General features: G+C 40.5%; 1 protein-coding gene across 2 annotated transcripts; it reads right to left on the bottom strand.

The window, feature by feature from the left end:
* Positions 1–8,560: 8,560 nt before the first annotated feature.
* nrf1 (nuclear respiratory factor 1) lies at positions 8,561–21,839 on the bottom strand. 2 transcript variants are annotated; one of them, XM_079263022.1, is made up of 12 exons: positions 21,754–21,839; positions 19,497–19,615; positions 19,175–19,319; positions 18,581–18,695; positions 18,355–18,481; positions 17,943–18,083; positions 15,479–15,637; positions 14,979–15,194; positions 14,796–14,894; positions 14,538–14,695; positions 13,186–13,307; positions 8,561–10,121 (listed from the first exon to the last, which is right to left on the bottom strand). In XM_079263022.1, the coding sequence occupies exons 2-12, from the start codon at positions 19,572–19,574 to the stop codon at positions 9,961–9,963; spliced, it is 1,521 nt and encodes a 506-aa protein (XP_079119148.1). In that variant the 5' UTR covers positions 19,575–19,615; positions 21,754–21,839; the 3' UTR covers positions 8,561–9,960. The 2 variants fall into 2 exon arrangements, with proteins under 2 accessions (XP_079119148.1, XP_079119149.1); XM_079263023.1 differs by having other exon boundaries at positions 19,506–19,615.
* Between the last annotated feature and the right edge of the window lie 341 nt (positions 21,840–22,180).

The raw sequence follows: 22,180 nt of genomic DNA, 5'->3' as shown, positions 1-22,180 counted from the left end.
CGTTATTTATTAAATGAGACAATCGTGTATTCGTTTTAGTGTGTTTTTCAAGGATTTAAAAAAAAAAAAAAAAGCCCCAGGTCTGTAGTGTAGCCTATCATCTTAATCACGTTGCACCTGTTTTCATACATGCGCTCAGTGCCGAGAGAATATAGACCCAGTCCAAGTCCCCAGGTTTGGGCAGGTTAATCCGGCGGATTAATACTTTGTTTGATTTCTAATCAATATAAATACTCACCAGACAGTTTATTCAGGATATAGGCCTAATGTTGTTGTTTTTTTTTTGTTTTTTTTTTTTTAAAAAAAAAAAAAAAGGTTATATCAGAGACAAGTACCCAGATTTCCAGAACTATTGTACAATCTATGGGCTCTTATTGAATGTTCAGTTAGCAAATAACGTTGCAATGAATGTTAATCTACGATGCCCCCACCCTCAATTATATCTTGTAGATCATATTCAGGCCTATACCCTGTAAAGGCCTTTTAGAGCTCAAACGGAACTTTGAGCTGAATGTTGCAGGTGGCAGGACTGATGGTGAATTTACATGTCGCTGCAGGTTGCAGGAGCGATAAATCCTCCCGAAATAACCGTGAAGTTGAGGACTAGTAGAGTCCCTGTTTTGACAAATGCGATTAACTACAGGGGCTTTAGAGCGGTTTAGCGCCTGCAGAGACAAAAAGGAAATATTGCAACGTTATGAATCCTCTTGCTGAAGTCACAGATCTCCCTGGAAGATCCCTAAGGGCATAAATAATTTTTTTTTGTTAGTTTTTCCTAATCAAGTTGCTGATTTAACCCTTTTATTATTTACTCTTGAGGTAAATATTGATGCAAACTCATGTTTTTTTAATTGGTTGCAGAGAATATGGTTCTATAAACCGTGATGCAGTCTTGCATGAGGAACTATTTTAATGGAAATCAGTTTTTAAGATGAGGAAAGAAAAGGCAATGAGAACTTTTCTGTTTTATATTCTTGGATTTTGACAGCTGACCTTGGTTACATTTCAAAGCAGGATGGATGTGTATGCCTTGAAACAAACCCATATTTACACATTTATGAGCAAAGACTTTGAAATAGCACTAGTATAATCTCTTTTGGTATGTTTTTAATAGCTAAAAATCAGTGAATCTGAGCTTGCTTTAACACATTTTGTGCTTTTATAGTATGACAAATGGAAAAAAAACCCAAATTCATTCCAAACAAACCAATTTCATTCTTAACGAATCACAATGTAGAAAAAGAGGACATGGACAAATCTTTAAAGGATGCTTTTTTTCCCTCTCAACTTGGCTTTTTAGTGGTATTGATTTCTCCAGGAAATGGCAATGGGAGTCTTGCTCAGGGAGCCATTTGGGCGTCTGAGGAATCACTTAGTACACGGTTTGATCGCTGGAATCAATGGAGGCTCCGTGCACTGCAGGGCCCATGGTGAGGGAGCTAATGGTAGATCCAAGGGTGGGGCGTCTGGACCTCGGCAGGACGGTTAGCTTCTCTGATTTGGATTTTATGCAATGCAGAGATGTTTTTGACAAATATTCAAGCTCAGAAAATGGACTTAAGGTTATCACTTAACTGCAGTATCATATTCTATGGGTCCTTAGCAATAATATTGACCTGAAATAAGGAAAAAATGGGGTTAAAATTGTGATTTTGATAAGTGATGCCATGCAAAAAAAAAAAAAAAACATTTAAAAGAAGGTGTGCAAAAAAAACCCCCAAAAACCTGGTGGTTAATTTTATATGTAAATTTGTGTTTTGAAAAGCAGAGATATTTAACCTGAACTTGAACATTAAATTTAGATGTCCTTGTCTCATTTGTGAAGGAACATTGGCCAGCACATGTAACAACACTAATCTGTAGAGTGAATGAAGAGGTTACGTTAAAGGTGAAAGTCTCTGGCTCCAGTGTGGGTGTAGTGGAAGGTCAAAAGCAGGATGTTAGGAGATTTCCTTAAAGGCTTTCTTTTTGCCAAATGTATGTCTGTAATGTCGGCATAATAATTAAGGATGAAAGTTTAGTAATCTTTGTTTCATCGCTGTCTATTCAAAACAGCGGTGGTTAAATTAGATTTATTGACGTGTTTTATCAGCTGGATTCAGTATAACTGAGTTGTCTGATTAGAGCTGGATGTTTTTATTATCTTATTATGACAGTTGCTGGCTCAAGTCCCAAACTGCAATGGAAAGAAGAGAGGCGATGAAGCACTCTTAAAAAATCTTTGAAATTTTTGTTTGTTTGTTTTTCCCCCTTGTGGTGCATTTGTTAAATTTGTGATCCAGTGTTTGCGTTGCTTAAAATAGGAAAAAGGTTTACAGTTGACTAGTGCTGCCTGTTTATTTACACCTAACGATAAAGATAGTAATCTGCTTTAGGCCCACACGCTGTCAAACTAAAATCTTCTCTCCGAGAAATCTAAAACTGTCAGAACAGGTGATTAGCAGTGAATTGTTAGACAGTGACGTTTGCTCACCTTCAGGATTGACGGGACTTATATTTAGTCGAGAGCTAGTAGTCTTTGACCTGTTAGTCGAGACGGATACGGATCAATCCACCGCAGTGCAGCACATCCTGATTTAAGCTGTCACTTGAGGGCTATGGATGTTTTTCTTCCTGTTTGACATAATTTCTTCTCTTGATCTCCTCCTTCTCTCTCTCTCTTCTCTCACTTTCTCTCTCCAGGCTGTTATTTCTGATCTACTCATGTGGGTCGGTGGTTTGGTTTGCATAGTTTTGCTTCGCTAGGCTGACTGTCCTCGCTGGCGGGTTGGCTGGCCTAGGTGTTGGGGTGATAATGACTCCTGTTCTGTGTATGGCACTGGTAGAATTCACTGTGAGAGCTCGCTATCAGTGAATTACCATAGGGCCATAAACAGAGCAGAGAAAGAACCACTTGATGCCCGTCCATAGCGGCTTACTCTCTGTCTCTGTCCTCTCGTGTGCTCGTGGGTGGGGTGAATGTGATGTAATGACTCTGCTGCCGTTGCATGAGCTGCGCTGCGACATCTGGGTACTTCAACATCCCGTCATCTTTGCGTGTCTCTATGACAACAGCTGCTTGCATTTGGATGCCCAAGCCACTCCTCTTCTTTGCCCATTTTGGCACTAGCACATTTTTGCTTCTGTATATATACTTTGAGCAATTATGTGTAGTGCCAATATAGGAAAAGACAGACTATCATCGCTGTTATTTGGTTGAGCATTGTTTCAGCTCTCACTGGTGTCTGATTTCATTTGCATATGACTACATTTTGAATTATGCTTTAACATCGTTTTCATTATTGTGTGACTTTGTGGAAAAGCTTTCTCTGTGGACATGAACCCACATTTTGGGGACAAGCAGGCCAGCTTTTTTAAAGGCCTTAAATGTGACAACAAACCAGTGAAACAACTGTTTTTTCTATTTCTTTGTTCATCCTTCTGTTTTATTAAATAAAACTAAACTAAATATATTAACTAAATATAACTACTCTGTGAGCATTTCACATAAATGCCATGTTTCTTTGGGTTTTTTCCACCTGTGTATGAAGCTCACTTGGGGCAGAAGAGGCCCATCAGCTCTCTGGTGGTGTTTGGCAATGGTAGAACTCACACTGGTGAGGTAGATGGATCCGGTGGTTCTAGACTTGCCAACTACTGTTTGAGAGCGTCCACCGGCTGACACTGATGCAGAAACAAAACTGACCCTTCATTTCAGAGCGGAAGAGCATTTTAAGTCAGTGAGTGAGTGGCTGATGGTGGTGAAGGGTGGGGTAAGACACTGTTCCTCCCCTGCACACCCTGGCCTCAGAGCTCCAGTGGCTTTTTGAAGAGTATCCTCTACAGCTGTAACATTATATTGTATTAAGGACTGTCCAGGTGACTGAATCAGGCAAAACCTTCAAGTTATATCATTTATAAAAGAATAAAGGACATGTAGAAGGTCACAGTTGTCCTCAAATGTATTCATCACTCCCATTAAAGATGGAAAAAATTCCGCTGCCAGTGAAATAAGCTGATGTTGACAAAATGAATAATAAATAGAAAAATTTCTGAAAATCATTTCAATATTTTCTAATTCTGGTTCAATAGAAATATTTTTGTAAAAAAATCAAACAAATATAAAATATGTTACATCAGTCATAAACTAATATTTAGTTGAACAATCCTTTCATGTTTCCGCCACAGTCAGGTGTTTTCTGTTTCTCTCAGACTTCTGCACCTGTTGACAGGTATGTTGTCCCACTGTTCATCAGAAAAATGCTCTAATTTGTCCTGAGATTTTTTTTTATCTTTAACTCAATTAACTGAAAAAATAAAACAGTGTCTTATATCACTAAATTGTAATTTTGCTAACTTTTATTGTTCCTTTTTTTTAAGGTCTCCAGTTATTTGAGATACTGTTGTAAATTCAGCCCTTTTTTTTTTTTTTTTTTTTTTTAAAAATAAAATGGTATGAATACATTCAAGGGTGACTGTATATGATCACATACAATGAGATGGGAGACTTTTTAAGATGCAAAAATGTGGATTACACAGCTAAAAAGATCCTTACGGCATCATTAAATCAGCATCAGTGATCACACTTGTTTATGAGGTTATTAGAAAGCTGTTATTCTCATGAACGTTTTGTAAGAATGGCTCAAAACAAAACAGATGAAGGAATGGGGAGTCAAAAATCAATGTTGTCAGACATGTTTAATATTTTAATTTTCAAATGAACAAAATCTCAACAGTCTCTTCAGCTGAGATAATTTCAAACATTATGTTTCTGTTCAGCCTATTGATGGAACAAACTACTTAAAAAGAAAAGACATATATTAGGTTTTATTTACCTTCAGTTTAAAAGAGCTGAGGCAGGCATTGTATTATATTTTTTTGATTGATGTGGACTAGATTACATCAAGTATTTTAGTTCGGTAATGAAGACAATCAATCAATGCATCTCTCAGCGGAAGAAACTCTAAGCTTATTCCATGCTGGTAAGGCTGTAGCAGTAATGGTTTCCTCTGCTCATCCGTCAGTCTTCTCTTCAGGTCTGGTGGGCAGAGTTGGATCAAGCGACTGCAGCTTTGGATGCTGTGGTGAACTCAATGCACACATGTCCAGCTTTTCTGCCTGCAGCCAGCCATCAAGAGGGGCTACTCTCTTAGCTCTGTGGTATAGTTGGCAAACTGTGTGGTGTCATCTTACCCTTCTCTTTCAATGTGGCCCTTTTTTTTTTTTTTTTGGCTCCCTAACCCAAATGAAAAATGGTGGAGGGCAGGCGAGTCTTTTTCAGATGTTGGTTTACTCCAACAGTGAATTGACAGTTTGGCTCCAAAAGCTGCTGCAATTCTGAGCTTCATATATCTGGGTCAGGGTCTGCTAATGTAGGTGACAGGGGGATCTGTGGATTAAAACCTCTTTATCTGCCTTTGCATAAATCCTGCTTTATAGCCTACACTTCATCTTTAGCTAATATGATTTGTATTGTCAACAGTTTGCCTGCATACTAGCTATATTTGATTTATGTGCACGTCATCATTGGACTTTTGCAAAGGTTCTTACGCTTTTGTGTGGGTCTCAATGAAATAGACAAGAGTGGGTAAGTGCTGAGATGGTGCACATTCGATTGATATAAAGGCTCAAGCTGTTGTTCACTGCACGACTGATTTAGCTTAGCTACGGTTGTGGCTTATGCTGTGGAACATATTAAGCAGCACACAGTGCTTTTGACAATGTCTCATAAATGTACTAAGATGTTTTCAGTTTGTGCGTTCCTGTTGACTCACCTCTGGAATTGTTTTTTCCTTTACAAAGTCTCTTATTTCTGATGCAAATAAATACTTTCAAAAAGAAAACATCCATTGTGTCAGACTCCCTCTAACCATCTTCTCTGCAGCAAAGTGCATTGTGGGATAACCCTAGTCAATGCAAGGCCTTCTCCAGATGGGCTGAGCATCTCAGGTTACACTGCATTTTTGAGTGCACCCTCCATCCCACAAGCCCCCCACACCCCCTCAGCCCTTTTTTTCTCTCTCCCTCTCTCACACATGCACACTGTTTCCTGGGCGGGTTGAGTTGAGCTGAGACAGTGCTTCGCCTGTGTTCTAATGCAGGCTACAGAGCATTAGTGAAATGAGATTATCATCGTTCTTACGCAGCGTCTGGGTTGGAGGTGGACAGAGGTGTGAGTTGGGAAGGTGAGGAGGCCATTATTAGACTAAATTAATGGCAAAGACGCTTCATCAACAACCTGTCAGCTTTTTATGGTGCCATTTCCACTGTTTCCACAGATCATGGAACAGTTTCCATCTCTTCACCAGTTTGGGGTGACACAGGTCTTGAACAGGAGCACCAAAAACTGAGCAGGTTACAGAGTTCATCTTGTACAAGAGGGATGTTTTCTCAGCTCATGGCTCAACCCATGCTCGGAGGAGGGTCAGGAGATTACGTCTTGTTAGAACAAGCGGGGGCTCGGACTACAACCACTTTGCCTATATGTGTAGTGTGTGTGTGTGTGTGTGTGTGGTTGTGCATGCGTGCAGGGATGGAGCGCTCGGGATGCACGTATTAAGACACGATTAGTGGAGATTAAAGCTCTGCCCTTAGAGTCTGCTTGCACGACTCCAGGCAACAAGAATGACCAGCCCCTCCCTTCTCACGATGCACTGCCCCCTGTGGAGCTGTGCCACTGAAGCTACGGCTGCAGACCTGTCCATTGGCGAGGGAGGATCCATGATGCTTCCTTTTTTTCCCCTCCAGATATCTCCCACCACTAAACATATTGTCCCCAGGATGGAGTGCTTCTCATACTGCAGCCTGGCTGCCCAGATTGAATGGATTTTTAAAGACATCCAATCAGATTCATGTTAGATGAGGGATCAGGCGACTGAAAGTTCGCCCTGCTGTGTGGTGCATGATGATGTAACTTGTAGCAGAGTCACACATACTGCAGCACTGGCTCCTGATATAAAAGCCTGAAGCCTACCAGCAGGTGAAGAAATATACAATCCCATAAATAAACATTTTTATTTGCATTTTAAATTTAATTTTATTAGAGCAGGAGTGAATATTAAAATATCTGGCTTCAAGTACATAACTTTGACTTTTCATTTCAAGATGACCCTTTTTCTGCTTGGAAGCATTTATTAGAAATACAATGTTTAAATTGTAATTTTTTAAGGTAATTATGGGAACAGAAATGGCAAGAACCTCTGCTACTTTGGTATTAATGTGTCATTTCATAAGTACTTGGCTTCAGCTTTAATCTTCCTGCTGAAATGTGTAAGCGAGTGGATTGATGGTGTGGAGAAGGACAGAGGGAGCAGGAAGAGACTTTGGCAGCATGAAATAAAGGCCCGGTTCCAAGAAGGCATGCTAATAAGGCCTGTAATCTACAGACATTTTGCATGAGTGCTGAACAGTTACAAAGACTCAAACATGATCCACAGACAGGAAGTCTTATTTGGAAATGTCATAAACTTGAGCTTGCCAAGATTCCTTCTGAAATGACAGGACAGTGTACGAAACAAGAAAAACTAGATTTTTTTTTTTTTCATCTGTTCAAATGCAACCTGGTTCAGCTTTAATCTGGAGGAAGAGTGGGATATACGCTATGACGCCTGATAGATTAAGGCCTGAATGCTTCTCTCTCTGTTCTGCTCTGCAACAGAAGGGCCCTGCTAGCAAATCCCAGGCTTTAAACCAGAGGAGGTTCAGGCAGCTTATGATGTAATCAAGGCCCTGTCTGTCACTGCGGGAAAGAGGGGGGTGGAGTGGCACTGAGCGTGGAGGTTATTGGGTTTTGTGGCAAGCATATATCATTATGGGTAAAAATCTGAGGACATGAGTGTGACAGGGCTGAAAAGAGGAATAAAGAAGCTAATTTGTCATAAGTGTCAACATATCTAAAGTAAATCTAGTGTGATTTTGCACATGCAGGACAAACAAATTGAGGGTTTTATCACGTATTGACATGCAAGGAAGAAATTACTGTATGAGGTAAATTTGTTAAAATGATTAAAACCATAAAGATGCATTAATGGGTTTTTGCCATCTATGAAGCTGACATATTGCTGCTACTTTAGATGTAATCTATGTAGATAATGTTACAGGCAGTATGGCATAATGTTGCTAATGTGAAGCTATGTTTCTGACCACCACGTAGTGTCCAGTGGTGCTTGAAGATTGAACGCCTATAATTTCATGGTACCCTAAAAAAGAATCAGATTAAACAAATCGTATTAAAATATATAGATAATATATATATATATATATATATGAAAAGTTTTCACGTTGGATGATAATCAGATAAGACCTGGTGCCGTTTTAGTTGAAGAATTTATCAACAATTGAGCCTCAACATATTTGTGGAAGCGCATCATAAGACATGATGTTTTAAAGTGTTATTGATGCTAATCAGGTTGGAAAAGGTTGGAAAAACATTTAGACCACTAGATATTTGACTCTGGTCTACAGTTGAAGACTGCTGCAATCCAAGATTGTTTTTATTCTCCTCAGGAATGATTTGCCAACAAATGTAATTTCAAACTGATTATGTGTCATTGCCTTAGCTGCAAAGAAACTTTGTGTATAACTTTCATTGATGGAGTAGCAGTAATTTTAATGAATACAGCATCAGGGCACTGTGGTGCATGTGGAAATACTGCAGAGGAAAGCCACTACTCTCCAGGAAGAACATTGCTGCCTGGCTGTAGTTTACAAGATAAAGGAAACGCTGCTTTTTAGCATAAGAAGCACATCCCATCTGTAAAACATGGTGGCAGTAGTAACATGATTTGGGCCTGGATGTTGCCCCATCAAGCCATCTCTTTTTTTCCTCATTTGAGCCACTGGGGCAACAAAGCATCTTTCCAGCTGAGGGATATACCTCTCAGCTCGATATCCAACCCCCTCAGTGGTGACTCCTTTAGATACAGGGGAGGGATTTACTCTCCATCTTCTCTCCCCATGAAGAAAACTAAATCCAGCCCATTTGATCCTTGATGTTATTCTTTTGATCACTACACAAATCACGTCACCAAAAGTGAGATATAATAAAGATAATTCAGTAAAACACAATGAACTCTGCATTAGAAACACTATCGTTTTTTTTTTACTGTAGATTTTACACAGCTGCCTTATTTCACACAGGTACTTTCATGTTTACATCAAATTGTGGATTTAGCATGGCATACTAAAGTAGACAGGGAGCAAGTTCATGTTAAAAAATAACACTACAGGGTGCACCTCCAATCCATGCACTATAAATAACCAAGTTTGGTAGTCAAAAACAAGACCGCTTTAAGAAGTCAGCATCACAATCCAGCAGTAAACACCTCGATGTATATCCTGAGTCTTTTCCAAATTTTGGCATGTGTGTGGAATACAGTAGCAGAGAAAAAGGAAAAGGAGACGATATTTTCCAACAATATTTTTTCATGCAAATGGGAGAAAAATGTCTGGGAGTGTGCAGTTCAGGTGCTGTCCTGTACAGTAAGAGAGGTAAGGTAATGGGGAAGGGGTGCTGTCTTTCTGAGTACCGATTGAGAGAATGAAAAACCAACGAGGTATTTCTGACTATGGCACCGCATGTTAAATGTATGTATAGAAACGGAAAGCATACAGAAGATGCTAAAACTCCAGAACATTGATAGTGAACACAGAGATGCAGTGGTGGCTTTCCTCCTGGGCTTTTTTGGTTCTTCTTTGTTTGAAGTGAAGGTTAATTTGCAAAGAAATAAATACTAAATACTCAACATCACAGAGCTTTAAAAAACATGAAGCTAAATGGAAAAAACAAAAAAGTACACCAAAAAACCAATAGCTTTACATAGTAAACACAATGCCTTGACCACTCCGACTTCCCCTGCAGATGTACATTTAAAAATATATTCAACCTTTTACACAATGTGATGTCTTGGAAAAACAGGAGAGAAAAACAATATCTCCAATGTGGCTTTTCAGTGCTTTCTACTCCTTCCAAGGTCCATAGTGTCACTGCTCTAGGGTCACAACCTCCACCGCCTGGCCGTCCAGTGTGACTGTGTTATCTATACGTGTCGCGACAGGTGCCATGGCAACCTGGACGGGCCGGTTGCCCTGGGCGAGGCTGGTCACTACAGTTTGGTACATGCTGACTGGAATCTGGACCAAACCTGAGGAACGAACAAAAAAACAAGAAAAACACAGCACCAGTGTCATTGACTGAACTTCCATCATGACACTCAGTAATTGTAATAATAAAGTTTCAATTTTCATGGTTCCTACGAGGCCGCCAAGTTCTTATAGTTGTAGCTAACAGGAGACGGCCATGTTACAGGGCAGGCATTTCTGAACAATGGTCCGATTGATCGTCCTCAGCGAGCTTCCCCCATTCCCAGCTGTGCTTGTGTGTGTGTGTGTGTGTGAGTCTCTGCCTGTAGGGATTACTGCTGCGGTAACGTAGGCCTCCGCCCCACCCTGCAAGCTGTCACTGTGTCACAGGCAGGCAAGAAGGTCAGCGTAAGAGATGGCTGTTGCTCATGCCAGCTCCTGTTACCGTGAGCTCAGACGCTGGACGTTAAACGCAGCGAGCTCACATTACACACGAATCGTTTCAAAATTCAAATCTGAGGTCAAAGAGACACGAAAGCTCATTTAGAATATTAAAAGAATCTGATTTGTGATGGCAGATCCTCAATGTGAGGTGAGCTTTTAACTTCTGCTCTGCTTGTCCGACTCCTGCTGAGCCCCCCTTGCAAGTGATTTCTGACTGCGTTATCTTGACATGACTGCAGGTGATTTGCGGGGAAGTGATTACAAAGGAGGGCTTAGGAAGCGGGGCTTTGCCTGACCCAGTGACGTATAGACACCACACAGAAGTTGACTGAAGTATCTCAACAGGCCACTCAAATAAACTCTGACACTTGGGTATTAAGGGTCACGGCAGGTGTAGCTGCGTTCATGTGCTTGTGTTGCTTTGTGAGTGTTTATCAGTGAAGGAGTGGGGCACGATCCAATCAGAGATGTGTTTGGGCCAGTGCACTTCAAATGGCGCTCTTCACTTGCGTACGGCTCTACAGTGATTAGTTGGAGTCAATAGTTGGGGGAAGAACTCGCTTCGGCAGCTCAACAATTATTATAGAAAACTGGAATGAAATGGCTCCTTTAAGATGCAAAAATGCAAATTAACGTTTGAAAAACCCTCATGTTAATGTGGTTTCTTATAGAAACTTGTTATCTTAACAGATTTTTAAATATATTATCTAATTATTTAATGGCTGATTGAATAACATGTTTTTTTTACAAGAATAAAAAAGGTCAGTCAAAGGAAACATCATTTTCAAAGTTTGTAATTTATTTCCTTTAAAGAAAAAATTAACAATGGAGTGAAACTGCAGACATCTGCAATATGAGCAGGCTGTTAGCTGTATCTAAAAATATAGATACGTTTTCCATAAATGGTCTCAATTTTCAGATTTTAAACAGAAATTATCATAATCACAAAAGGACTCTAGAAATAGCAGCAGTCTCTTTATTTCTGGTTTAATAATTGATCATCGTTCATGTGGTTTGGTGCCGTTAGTTGCTTATGATAACAGCTTGTAACTTTACATAGTTAAAGTGCTAAAGTTGAATTAAAAAAGCAAATGGATGAATGTGCATCACTACAACGTTTTAGAGGATCATTTAGATTGATAAGAGAACTGGGGGGGAAAAAGGAGAAATGCTACACTGAAGCATATTTTCATGAAGAATTATGCTCTGAAAGTGGAAAGACAAACTGCAGACACGATGGAGGTGTTGTTGTCAACTTAATTAACTTGGGACTTTGCAGCAGTGCGCTCTCTAAATGCATGACAATGAAAGCAAAAACAAAGTGGTTTTATTTTGCTGCAAATAATTTGCTTTTTAATTTCAGTGCAGGATTTTTTGTAGTTTTTCCATTTAAAAAAAATAAAAATAAAAAAAAATCCCAAGTTAAATCATTTAGATCCTCAAAGATGGACATTTATATCCCATGTTTAAAAATAATGCTTCCTCTAAGTTGTGGCTTTTTTCAAAACTCTCTTGAAATAATGTAATAATAAATCAGACCATATTTAAATGAAGCATTTATTAATTTCCTTTAATGATGCTAAGTGTTGCCTTGATTATGCGGGATATAAAAAGGTAAGAGGAAGAGGATAAACTGACACACAGAGATGCACGTCCATCCATTTTCTATACCCGCTTTATCCTTCTCAGGGTCACGAGGAGGGGGCGGGAGTTTATCCCAAGCTGTCATACAGTGAAAGGCACGGAACACACTGGCTAGTTTGCTAATCCATTACATGCACATATTGTTTGAATTTAAAAGGGCAAACATTCATGTGAAGAGTGATCATGTGTGTGTTCATACAGGGTGACAAGAGAACCTGGATGTGTATGTGCTGACAGCTGGTCCTGTGATTAGACCACAGGCTGGTAATGGAGTGGATCAAGCTATTTAGAAGGGCCCCTGAGGGACCTGCTCATGCCCCTGGACTAGTGTACTTTGCGTATATCACTGATTAGTTGACACTGCAAGTAAGGAAAAGATTGACAGCTTGCAAGATCTGAGAAGTCTAAATGCGGTACCCTATTGTGTGTATTTGTGACCAATTTGGACCTTTATAACCACCAACACAGACTAGAACTTATAACTATGTGTGTGTCTTACAGCATTTGACTACTACTGTTTGCAATCAACTTCTTCCTATAAGTTCCTCAGCTTCCCAGTCAACAATGAGGATACAGTGTGAAAATATGCCAGTTAAAATGCAATCCAACGAGACAGACAGCAGACTGACAACAGTGCATGCTGAATGCATGTAAGGAGGGTTATCCTTTAACAGCTGATCACCGAATGGAGGGAGCACTGCTACAAAGTACACACAGAGAAAAACACACCATCTGTCACATCAGCACAGAGTAGATTACAGAAAAAAAGGGGTGGGGGGGTCCAGAGGTCTCATCACAGTGGTGGTGGGAAGCTTGAAATTAGTGAGACTAATTAGAAATGCCATTGGCTGATGAACACATGAAAAATGAGTGTTGATATGATGGCAAACAAGCAACGGCAGGTGACTTAATGCAACGTAATCATCATATATTTGCTTCTGGCAAACTGAGCCATGTGATATGCATTTGCATTTCGACTTGGTGGTTTGTTTTTTGAAGAAAGTGTGCGTGCTATAACATGTAGGATGATTAGGGTACCTGTGGCATCTTGAACCCCCGCAAGAGCCCCAACAGCAGCTGCTGTTTCTGCCAGGACAATCTGCCCTCCTCCTTGAAGAGTGGCCTCCGCCAACGTCGCTACAGCGTGGGCTGCAGCCTCGCTGTAACACATCCAACAAATGCACACATTTGTGAATTAAGAATTAAAATAGATGTAAAAAAATGTTGGTTGGAGACATCAGGTCTTCTGGCACAAAGCCTAAAACCTCTCGCATGCATACGCAGGCTGTTGGCAAAGGGGTTATTAGAGATATGTTGGGTGAAGAGTGTATGAGCTGTAAGAGGCTTTTCTAGTCTGGACTTAACAGAGAATCCGTCACTTCTTTCTAAAGGCCAGGTGCTACGAGTCTAACAAAGCAGTTTTATTAACCAGATCTACCCAGTGGAATTACCACGGGCTTATTAGCACAGCATCTTCCTTATGAACTCATGCAAGTGCTAACAGCTTGGTTGATAATCATATCTGAAATACAGATGGACAGAAAGGAGGAGGGGGCTACAAGACTGAAGGCGGTAGATAAAAACGATACATTTGCTGTTGCACCCAGCTGGATTTTGTTCTGCAAGATCCTCAAAAACCTTTTCACAGCCTCAAATAATAGTGAGAGAAAGAGGCTCTGCTTCCCTCTGGAGCTGGAAAGAAGACAAAATGTTCCAGAGCCAGCAGATAAGAGTAGTTCAGAAGAGTAAACAGCGGTTAGGGAGGGGGGGAGGAAGAAGCAAGACTCAGGTGGCTGCAGGTAACAAGCCCCGATGGGACATACCCATACACATCTGATATGATTGCCATGACAGTACTGCAGTGAAAAACCAGCAAACACCTTTGTGCCTTGATGAGTTCAGCAATTTCCACACCACCGGTAAATTCTAATCTTACAAATTCACAAAAATAAACAGCTACAGCTATTTAAATGTGAGTTTATACACTCAAGATGCACTTAACTGCCGATTGCACTATCATATATTTCCCTACTTATTATTGTCGTCAAACTTAACTGTTGGCTCCATTTTCTAGTCTGTTGGCTGTAACATCTTTTCCATGTAGTGGATCTACCTACATCTAACCATGTTTAGCATTATTAACCTAAAGATACCTGCCATAACTACATGTATGATCTCTATGACAACTGATACTACCAATCATGAGAGGGTGTCGTGCTTAGGACTATTTCAAATGAGTAAAAATATTATTCCTGAAAAAAGAAAATAAATCCTTCTAACTTAATTGTAAGAGCCCACTGAGCTTCTGTGAAGTACTTACCTGTTGATTTCAGATGCTCAGTTACTTCCTAAAAACTTCCCCATAACATGTGAAATAAAGTCAGAATCACCTGTTTAGAGCCATAGTGACGGTGGTTCCAGGCTGGATCTCCTGGCTAGCAGCGACTGCAGCTTCAGCCAGAGAAGCTACCGCCTGTGTCGCCTCTGAGGCTTGAGTTGTCTGGATTGTCATTTCTCCACTCTGGAGGGTGGCCCAGTTCTGCTCCACCTGGAGGAAGACAAACATCCCCCCAGCCCCCCAACATTTCAGATAGAAAATAACCGAGGAAATACTATTTGCATTGACTGAAAAGAATAATTATTCTTACCTCTCCATCAGTCACAGTTGAATAGTTAACCTGTGCCACTGTGACACCAGGAAGCTCTGAAGCATCCGCTAGAGTAGCAACTGTGTGTCCTGTGCCAACCTGAGAGAAATGTGAAAGCTAAGTACACTGATCTTAATAAAAGATCACGTGCATGAGATGAGCGTACAGCAGCTACAAACATACCTGGATAAGTGAGACGGTCCCATCAGGGTTGTTTATGGTCTGTACGACAGTCTGCGAGGGCACAAGGTGAGCTATGCTCTGTGCAGTGGTCAGGTGGTGCTGGGTGGTGGCTGCCGTCGTGACCTGCTGGTCTTCAAAAGCATACAACAAATCTTCACGGCCATGCTGCTTATAGCAGTTCTTCACTATTGTCCGCAACGCCTGAGTCCAAGACACCTGAGGAAGAAGAGACAAGGCTTGTGTGTGCTGTAATTATATATATTACCTGCCTTTATGTCCATCACAAGCACAATAGTTTAACATTTAATTCATTTTAACTACAGCTGGATGAGAAAACAAGCTAAAATAACATAAATAAGCCTTTATTTGTGTCAAACAGCCATAGATAAACAAACATGAATGAATGTCATTTGCTTTTTGTTCTTGATCCTGACAGAATTCAGTCCAACGGCAGCAAGTAATTATAAAATATTGCATCACTTCATAACTATCGCCCTTACTCTTTGTTTCTGCTCCTCTGTTCGGACGTCACTGCGGACATTAGCCCAAGGGATGTCCTCAGGCCACCAGATTGGCTTGCAGCTCTCCTTGCCCCAGCCAGGCTTCCCTCTGCCTGTGGAGTACTTCAGCATTTCTGGGATGAACGCTCGCAGCTGGGCCTAAAGCAAAACAACACACATGCACATCAGAAAACTAAGATAAACATGTTAGAGACTCAAAACCTTTACAGTGCAAAGCTGCAGTGTCTGACACATAAGCTTGCACGCCCTTGAGCAGGCAGCAGGATACGCGTATTGATCGGGTACAGGCTGCAGGGTGCTGAGGTGGTCATGGCCTGCAAATAGAAACAGGGTTTCTAAAAGGAGATTGTGTTTATAAGGAAGACAATCTATGATTGTGGCTCCAGTCTGTCAGACTGACACCATGAGAACCTCAGGGGTGAGTCGGGCAGTCAGTCTGTCCCAAGCTCCAGTATAATCAGCACCGGTATTATTAAGGGCATGTGGGTCAGTATCATTAAAAAAACCCAGTAGATTTAAAAGAAAAATTAACTTTAGATTAACTTTGACCAGATATGTTATGCAGTATTATAAGGACTTGTGTAATGCTGTAGACTGGATGTACCAGCGGATGCTTGTCCCCAATATTTGATTGTACCAATAATAGAAAATAAGTGGTTAGAACTAAGAAATGAAATAAAACTACAGGATGATGTGCTCTGGAGTTGTGAGATGGGGGTTTATATAGCATGAATAATGAGTAATGTTTTTGTTTTTTCTTTCTTTCTCCGAAACAGGAAGTCGTCTTCTTCACATCGTCACCTCACGATCGCATCGATGTTTTCGGAGCCGGCCCATATTCACAATCACCAACATGCTGTGGCGGGGTTTAGTGCCAATGTCCTCAGTGTCCTGGTAATATGCAAGCATCACTGGGGGATTATATTGCACAATGAGGCACTGCAGCGTCTGCCTACCTTGACATCACAGGCTAAATTTGGTTCTGGGAGAAATAAATCCCTTCCTCCTCCCCATTAAACCTCTTTTTCTAACTCACAGTCACCAGCGGCCAATGAACGGGTTGCGAGTGCAACACGCAGACAGATATGATAAAAACTGATCTCACTCGAAACCGGAGGGTCAGCAGTTAATTGGAATAAAACAGAAACTGCATCTGTTGGCTGCAGTGATGGAGCGATGTCTCAGTAAACAGGGGGATGGCAACTTGGATTAGTCAAGGACAAGGATTTAGTAGCAAAGGGATTCTTGCATTTCCACCTGTGGGTGATGTGGATGTATGTGTGCATGGCCAGATGGCCTAATTACAGTGGCTAGTTAGTTAAGTGGCATGTTGTCCTCATGTCGACCACCCCACCCCCCAGTCTTAATCCTCAAAGCAATGGTCCAATCAGAGTTTAGGAAGGTAGCTATGTTGCTGGGTCCCTGAACCTAACAGAGCTGGGGGGTAATTATGGGCTCAGGCTAGACTCTGCATCACCTGGTACAGATGCTCCCCTGAATCTGAAAGGCAGGAACTTCTTCTTGTTGTGTGCAAAAACCTACTGCAGATGTCTTTATAGAGGACGTTGAGTCCTTCCTGAAACGAATCAAGAGAACTAAATTTGAATTAGCTGCCTTGCATATCACTTACATGCGCACCGATCCAGGGTACATCAATCATTCCCAGAAGGATGAGACAACATCCCGTTCACAGACTAAGGCACACACATATCTCTTTAAAAAAAACCACCTGGCTTTGCCATGCTGAGTGAGGCAACAGGTTACTCATGATAATCTCATCCTACAACCTCCAGAAAAACAAGTACCAACTAACACCTGGCCTCCGAGGATTTATCTAGGCCTAGGATTGGCTACTCTGCTCCCTGGGCTGTGGAACTGTCTCTGAGGGCCACTGCCATGCTGGCTTCTACGACGATGATCTGCAGAGTGCGTCAGGAGCACGGGAATGGGAGAGTAAACAAGCCGGCTTCCCTTGGGTGAACAGAGAGCTCAGGCTGCCAGTGGTGATAATGCAGCACTGAAAGGTCTGCCAACGGCAATCAACTCTGCACATCCTCTCACTGTCTGGCAAAGAGAGGAGGTTTCACTTGCTTCCAAGCGTACATGCACGTATACATCAGGGAGAAGCCTAAACATCTCTTCAGCACGCCAATACATAAAAGCACAACTACTGATTACATACAGCTGTATGAAACACATTAAAAGATACATGTGGAGGTAAAATACTGCAACAAAGGAGCCTCTGACCTTGATACATATTGTTGGCTAAGCTGATACTCATACTAAAACACAATTCTTGTATTGTGTTGTAAGCTGGTGCCCCCTGCTGGGAGCATCAACTATGTGTTTTGAATTGATCCCCGCCTACAATGGAACAGCCAATTATCATTGTTTTCATTAAATTGTTATTTATTAAAATAATCCTTATAAAAAAACGTCTCACCTGAGTCATCTTATCCACAGAGACAGGGATGCCGTCAATGGTGAGAGGGGGCAGTTCGGAGGCCAATTCTCCACCAGCGGGGGCGTGCTCTGCCAGGGCGTTTTCTAGGTCCTCCAACATCATGCTCTTGTACTTTCTTACCTGGTCACCAGAAAAGAAACATCATTTTCAGGTATTTGTTGGAATAAACGAGTTTTATTTATTTATTTCTAGGATATGCTATTGCATTCAGGTTCATGTAGGTTTCTGAATCATTATTTCATGCTTTGTATGCAAAACAAACACCTCACACTTAATTCAGTTCAGATGAACAAGTAGTTCAAAGTGTCAAGTTCTTATCAGAGATCATAAAAAGGCAGAATGGGAAGTTTTACAGTGTAAAATTTGCTATAGCTAAAATAAAAGCACTCACCACATTCTCTAGCGGAGCAGCACCAAACACCTTAAACACAGGGTTTGGTTTGGAGGGAGAGATACACAAGACAATGGCCTGTTGGCCCACCCTGGTGGTATACTCATCAAGTGTTGCTCGTAGTTTCCTGTAAATAAACAACATTTTTTTAAAATCCCCCTCTTTAAATCTTAATATTTATCTAAGTTGAGGGAGAAACAAGGTAAAAATGTTTAGGGAAATTAACCTGAGCAGACGAGTCTGCTGCCGCTTGCGGATTGAAGGATTGGATTCAAAGATGTGAGGCCTTTTTCTTTTCTTACCAGTTGCCACAGCAGCAGCAGCAGCCATGCCCACTGGTCCTGAGTTAAAAAAAAAATACACACAACAGGTTCAAACACATCATAGATGACAACATTTTGTAGTTTGTTTGCGTTTTTGCTTTTCTGACCTGTTTCTTTGTACTCTAAATGTGTGAGATATGAAGTTAGTCTTATCTATTCCTTAAAATAGGATTTTGTTTGTAACAGGACCAGCAGTTTTCTGTCGCTGTCTCCCACAGGCAGCATACTATTATGGTTGTAAAATACACGAGCACCACCTGCTGGTCAATTCAGAGCATTACACTTATTTGCAGCGATCCTGAAGTCATATTGGAAAATTACAGTTAATCAGAAATCCAACACCCATAACGAACCACAAAAAGTTTCTTCTTTTTTATTTATTTATCTTTTTTTAAAGATGTTTTTGGGAAAACTTTGTGTTTCTAAATCCATCTTATTGAATGCATTTAACCACTGCTTTTAAAGTTTTTTCTAATATGGCTAAAATTTTGACCTACCTGCCGCAGCCAGGTGAGCAGTGACCTCATCAGTACCAGCTGAGTTGAGGATGTCCGAATCATCATAAGGGTCATCATCTGGCGAGGATGTTGAGTCTTCTTCAGCACTCATCATCGATGCCTCTGTAAAGGTGGCCACATGTACCTAAACACGGGGAATAAGCTGAGTGAGTTTATACTTTTGAAGAGCAACATATTTCTACGGAAGAAGGTTTCTGTTCTTGTCTAATAGTCTAACCAGCTGGCAGAATAAGTACATCACAATGTATGCCGGCACAATGATGGGAATCTGTCAACTTAATTATGATGCCTTTAAGTGCACCTGCTGGACCTGTTGACTGACGGCGCTGGCCTCAATGGTGGTCATGTGCTCCGTCTGGTGAATGGCGTGCTCCTCCATTATCAGCCACCAGGTCTAAACAGCTAGCTCCACAGTAACTGCTGAGAAAAAAAGAGGGAAAAATGTGTAGGATCTAGAACATAAGAGCACAATAATGCTCATTTCCTTTATCACTTATCAGTTGTATAAAGATTCCATCATTACAGCTTGAAGAGGTATTTCAGACTGGAAAATCATAGTAACTGCTTCAGATGACTTTATATCTCTCATGTCTTGCCACCTACAGTGTCTGAACCTGCTGTTTAACAGATTTGATTTAAATGGCCTGTATCAAACCACATGGGAGGTTTATTATTATTATTTTTTAGAAAAATAAAGATTTAGGGTTGCTATTTAGAGCCTACATTCAAATGAACTGATTGGTCTTTAAAGTGAGGACAAACTGACTAGTCTCCAACTATTGGGATAAAAGAACTTATAAATCTCTTTCCACACACTGACTAATCACTGTAGAGACAGATCTCTCAATAACAAAAATATCTATATTGGTCAGTAAGCTGTCAATTGTCATTGTGTATTTACATTACAATATAGCTCAGAAAATTATGACAATATCTTTGGTCATTGATAATTAAAATTCCAAAACTGAAAAAAAAAAAAAGTGATTTGAAAGTGGGTTTATGTATTTATTTTAGTATTTTTTTTTCAAATTGTAATATTGATCCGTTAATAAAGTGCCATAAAACAACTTTACATATGTGCCTAAAAGGGTGACTAAAGGGTTGGTCTCTGACTTCCATTATGCAACTTCTGCAAACAATAAACTTAATTATAGATCTTCTGTCAAGCTTTTTAAAAAATGGGAATTTTTGTTTAAAGTGGACAAAGTGCAGAACTTTTACCATGCCCGTGGGGACTTTTTTTTTCCACTTAGTCACTATTGGCTTTAATTTAGACTGAAAATGGGCTATAATCTATGTCATGTTTATATTAAATGTGTAGCTTGTGAATGTGTCAGTGCACCGCCTGCAAAGCTGCGCTGTACCTGTAGGGGGCACTTCTGCGCTGTACTCTGGTTCTAGCCCTGATCCTACACGTGATCGATTAGCAAATCATGCATTCCTCGCGATAATCAATATTTCTTAGTACTTATATATACATACCACAGTATAAATTGTTTTTCTTTTCAGTTGAGTTTTCCGAGCTATTATAGTGAAGACAATGTATTTGAGTATGAAGCGGTGGAAATGGTATGTGCATGTGTGAACTATTAGGTTATTACAGACTAAGAAGAGAAAAGCACAAACACCACAAAACACCATGTTCCACATGGACGAGTTTTGTCCACTTAACCCATCTTTCAGTCAATAAATAGCTTTTGTTGTGTTTCTAAAGAAACTGGAAGTGGCAGCTGAACGGAAATAACTCGGGGAATGTTGGGAATATGATTTATTAAACATTTGTTTAAGCCCCTTTTGTCTACTGTTTTCTTTTTTAAAAGAAAAATGGCTTTAAACAACAATAAACAAAACTGGACCAGTAATAATGTAACATTTCATAAATTTTTGTATAATGGCAGTCCTCAGTTATTATGTATATTATAAGGGAATCAAGGAAAAGAAGCACAAGGCAGTAGTATAGATGTTAAATCTTTTACGTAATCTCCAACAAGATTAATATTCTACAATTTCAGGGGAAAAAAGGCCAATTTTTCAAAGGTATAGCTATTTCTACGGCGGTGTAATGTAATGTAAGGAGACCTGCAGGTTGGGTTATCAACAAGGCTAAGCTAGCCATGTCCTACATTCAGCTAATTAGCTTCCTAGCTAACCATTTGGCGTGTATAGTTAGTCATGTAAAAGGAAATTAATCCGTATCGAAATAAATTTTCATTTTTCTGTTCAAGACTAAAAACCCCAAACAAACAATGATGTCTCTGATCGGTATACGGTAACCCGTAGTAAGGCGGCAGCTAGCATAAAACCCGCGCAATATGAAACAAAACAAAACGCAGACAGGCCGAGAGGCCTGCAGCTCATCCCCTTGCTGTTCCTCTCTCTCTGAGCTTATTGTCGATACGCGCCAACAACATTATTCCCGAAAATAAGACACATAAACTGCATAACCGCGCTCCAGTCAACATCTAAACAATCTGCATCTCAGCCCCAACGCTGCCGGGGTTGATGATGCGGCTGCGCCGGGGCTGAAATAAATGGAGATTGCGCGGTAGGGCACTAACCTCAGAGCGGCTGCGCTACTTCGGGCCTGCGCCGTACAGCGGGAATGGAGCCGGGCTTTAATGGAGGACAGAGGGGAGCCAGCACTAAACACACTGAGTAGAGCGCACACAACACTGGTCTGCACTAGTGCTGCGTTCAGGTGTCTCTCACCAGTTCTACATTGAACTGTCACTGCGATATACATGCTTAAATAATAAAAGTAAACCATAAAAAAGAAGTTATAGTAAGAATACTTTAGGAATACTTTTCCTTTAACTGTTTTTAAAAGACATTCAGAAGACAAAATTAAAACATAAAAAGCAAAAATCCGATTGTGTTACAAAAACGTTGCACATATTTTGAACACAAAAGTTTATTTGAGATGCTCCTTATTTAAAAAATGATTATACTCTAAATTATAAATCCATGTAAGAAATAATTAAATAA

This window comes from Telmatherina bonti, assembly GCF_933228915.1.
Source record: "Telmatherina bonti genome assembly, chromosome: 23".
NCBI lineage: Eukaryota > Metazoa > Chordata > Actinopteri > Atheriniformes > Telmatherinidae > Telmatherina > Telmatherina bonti.
The sequence above is the reverse complement of the archived record's forward strand: the minus strand, read 5'-3'. Positions and strand labels throughout refer to the sequence as shown.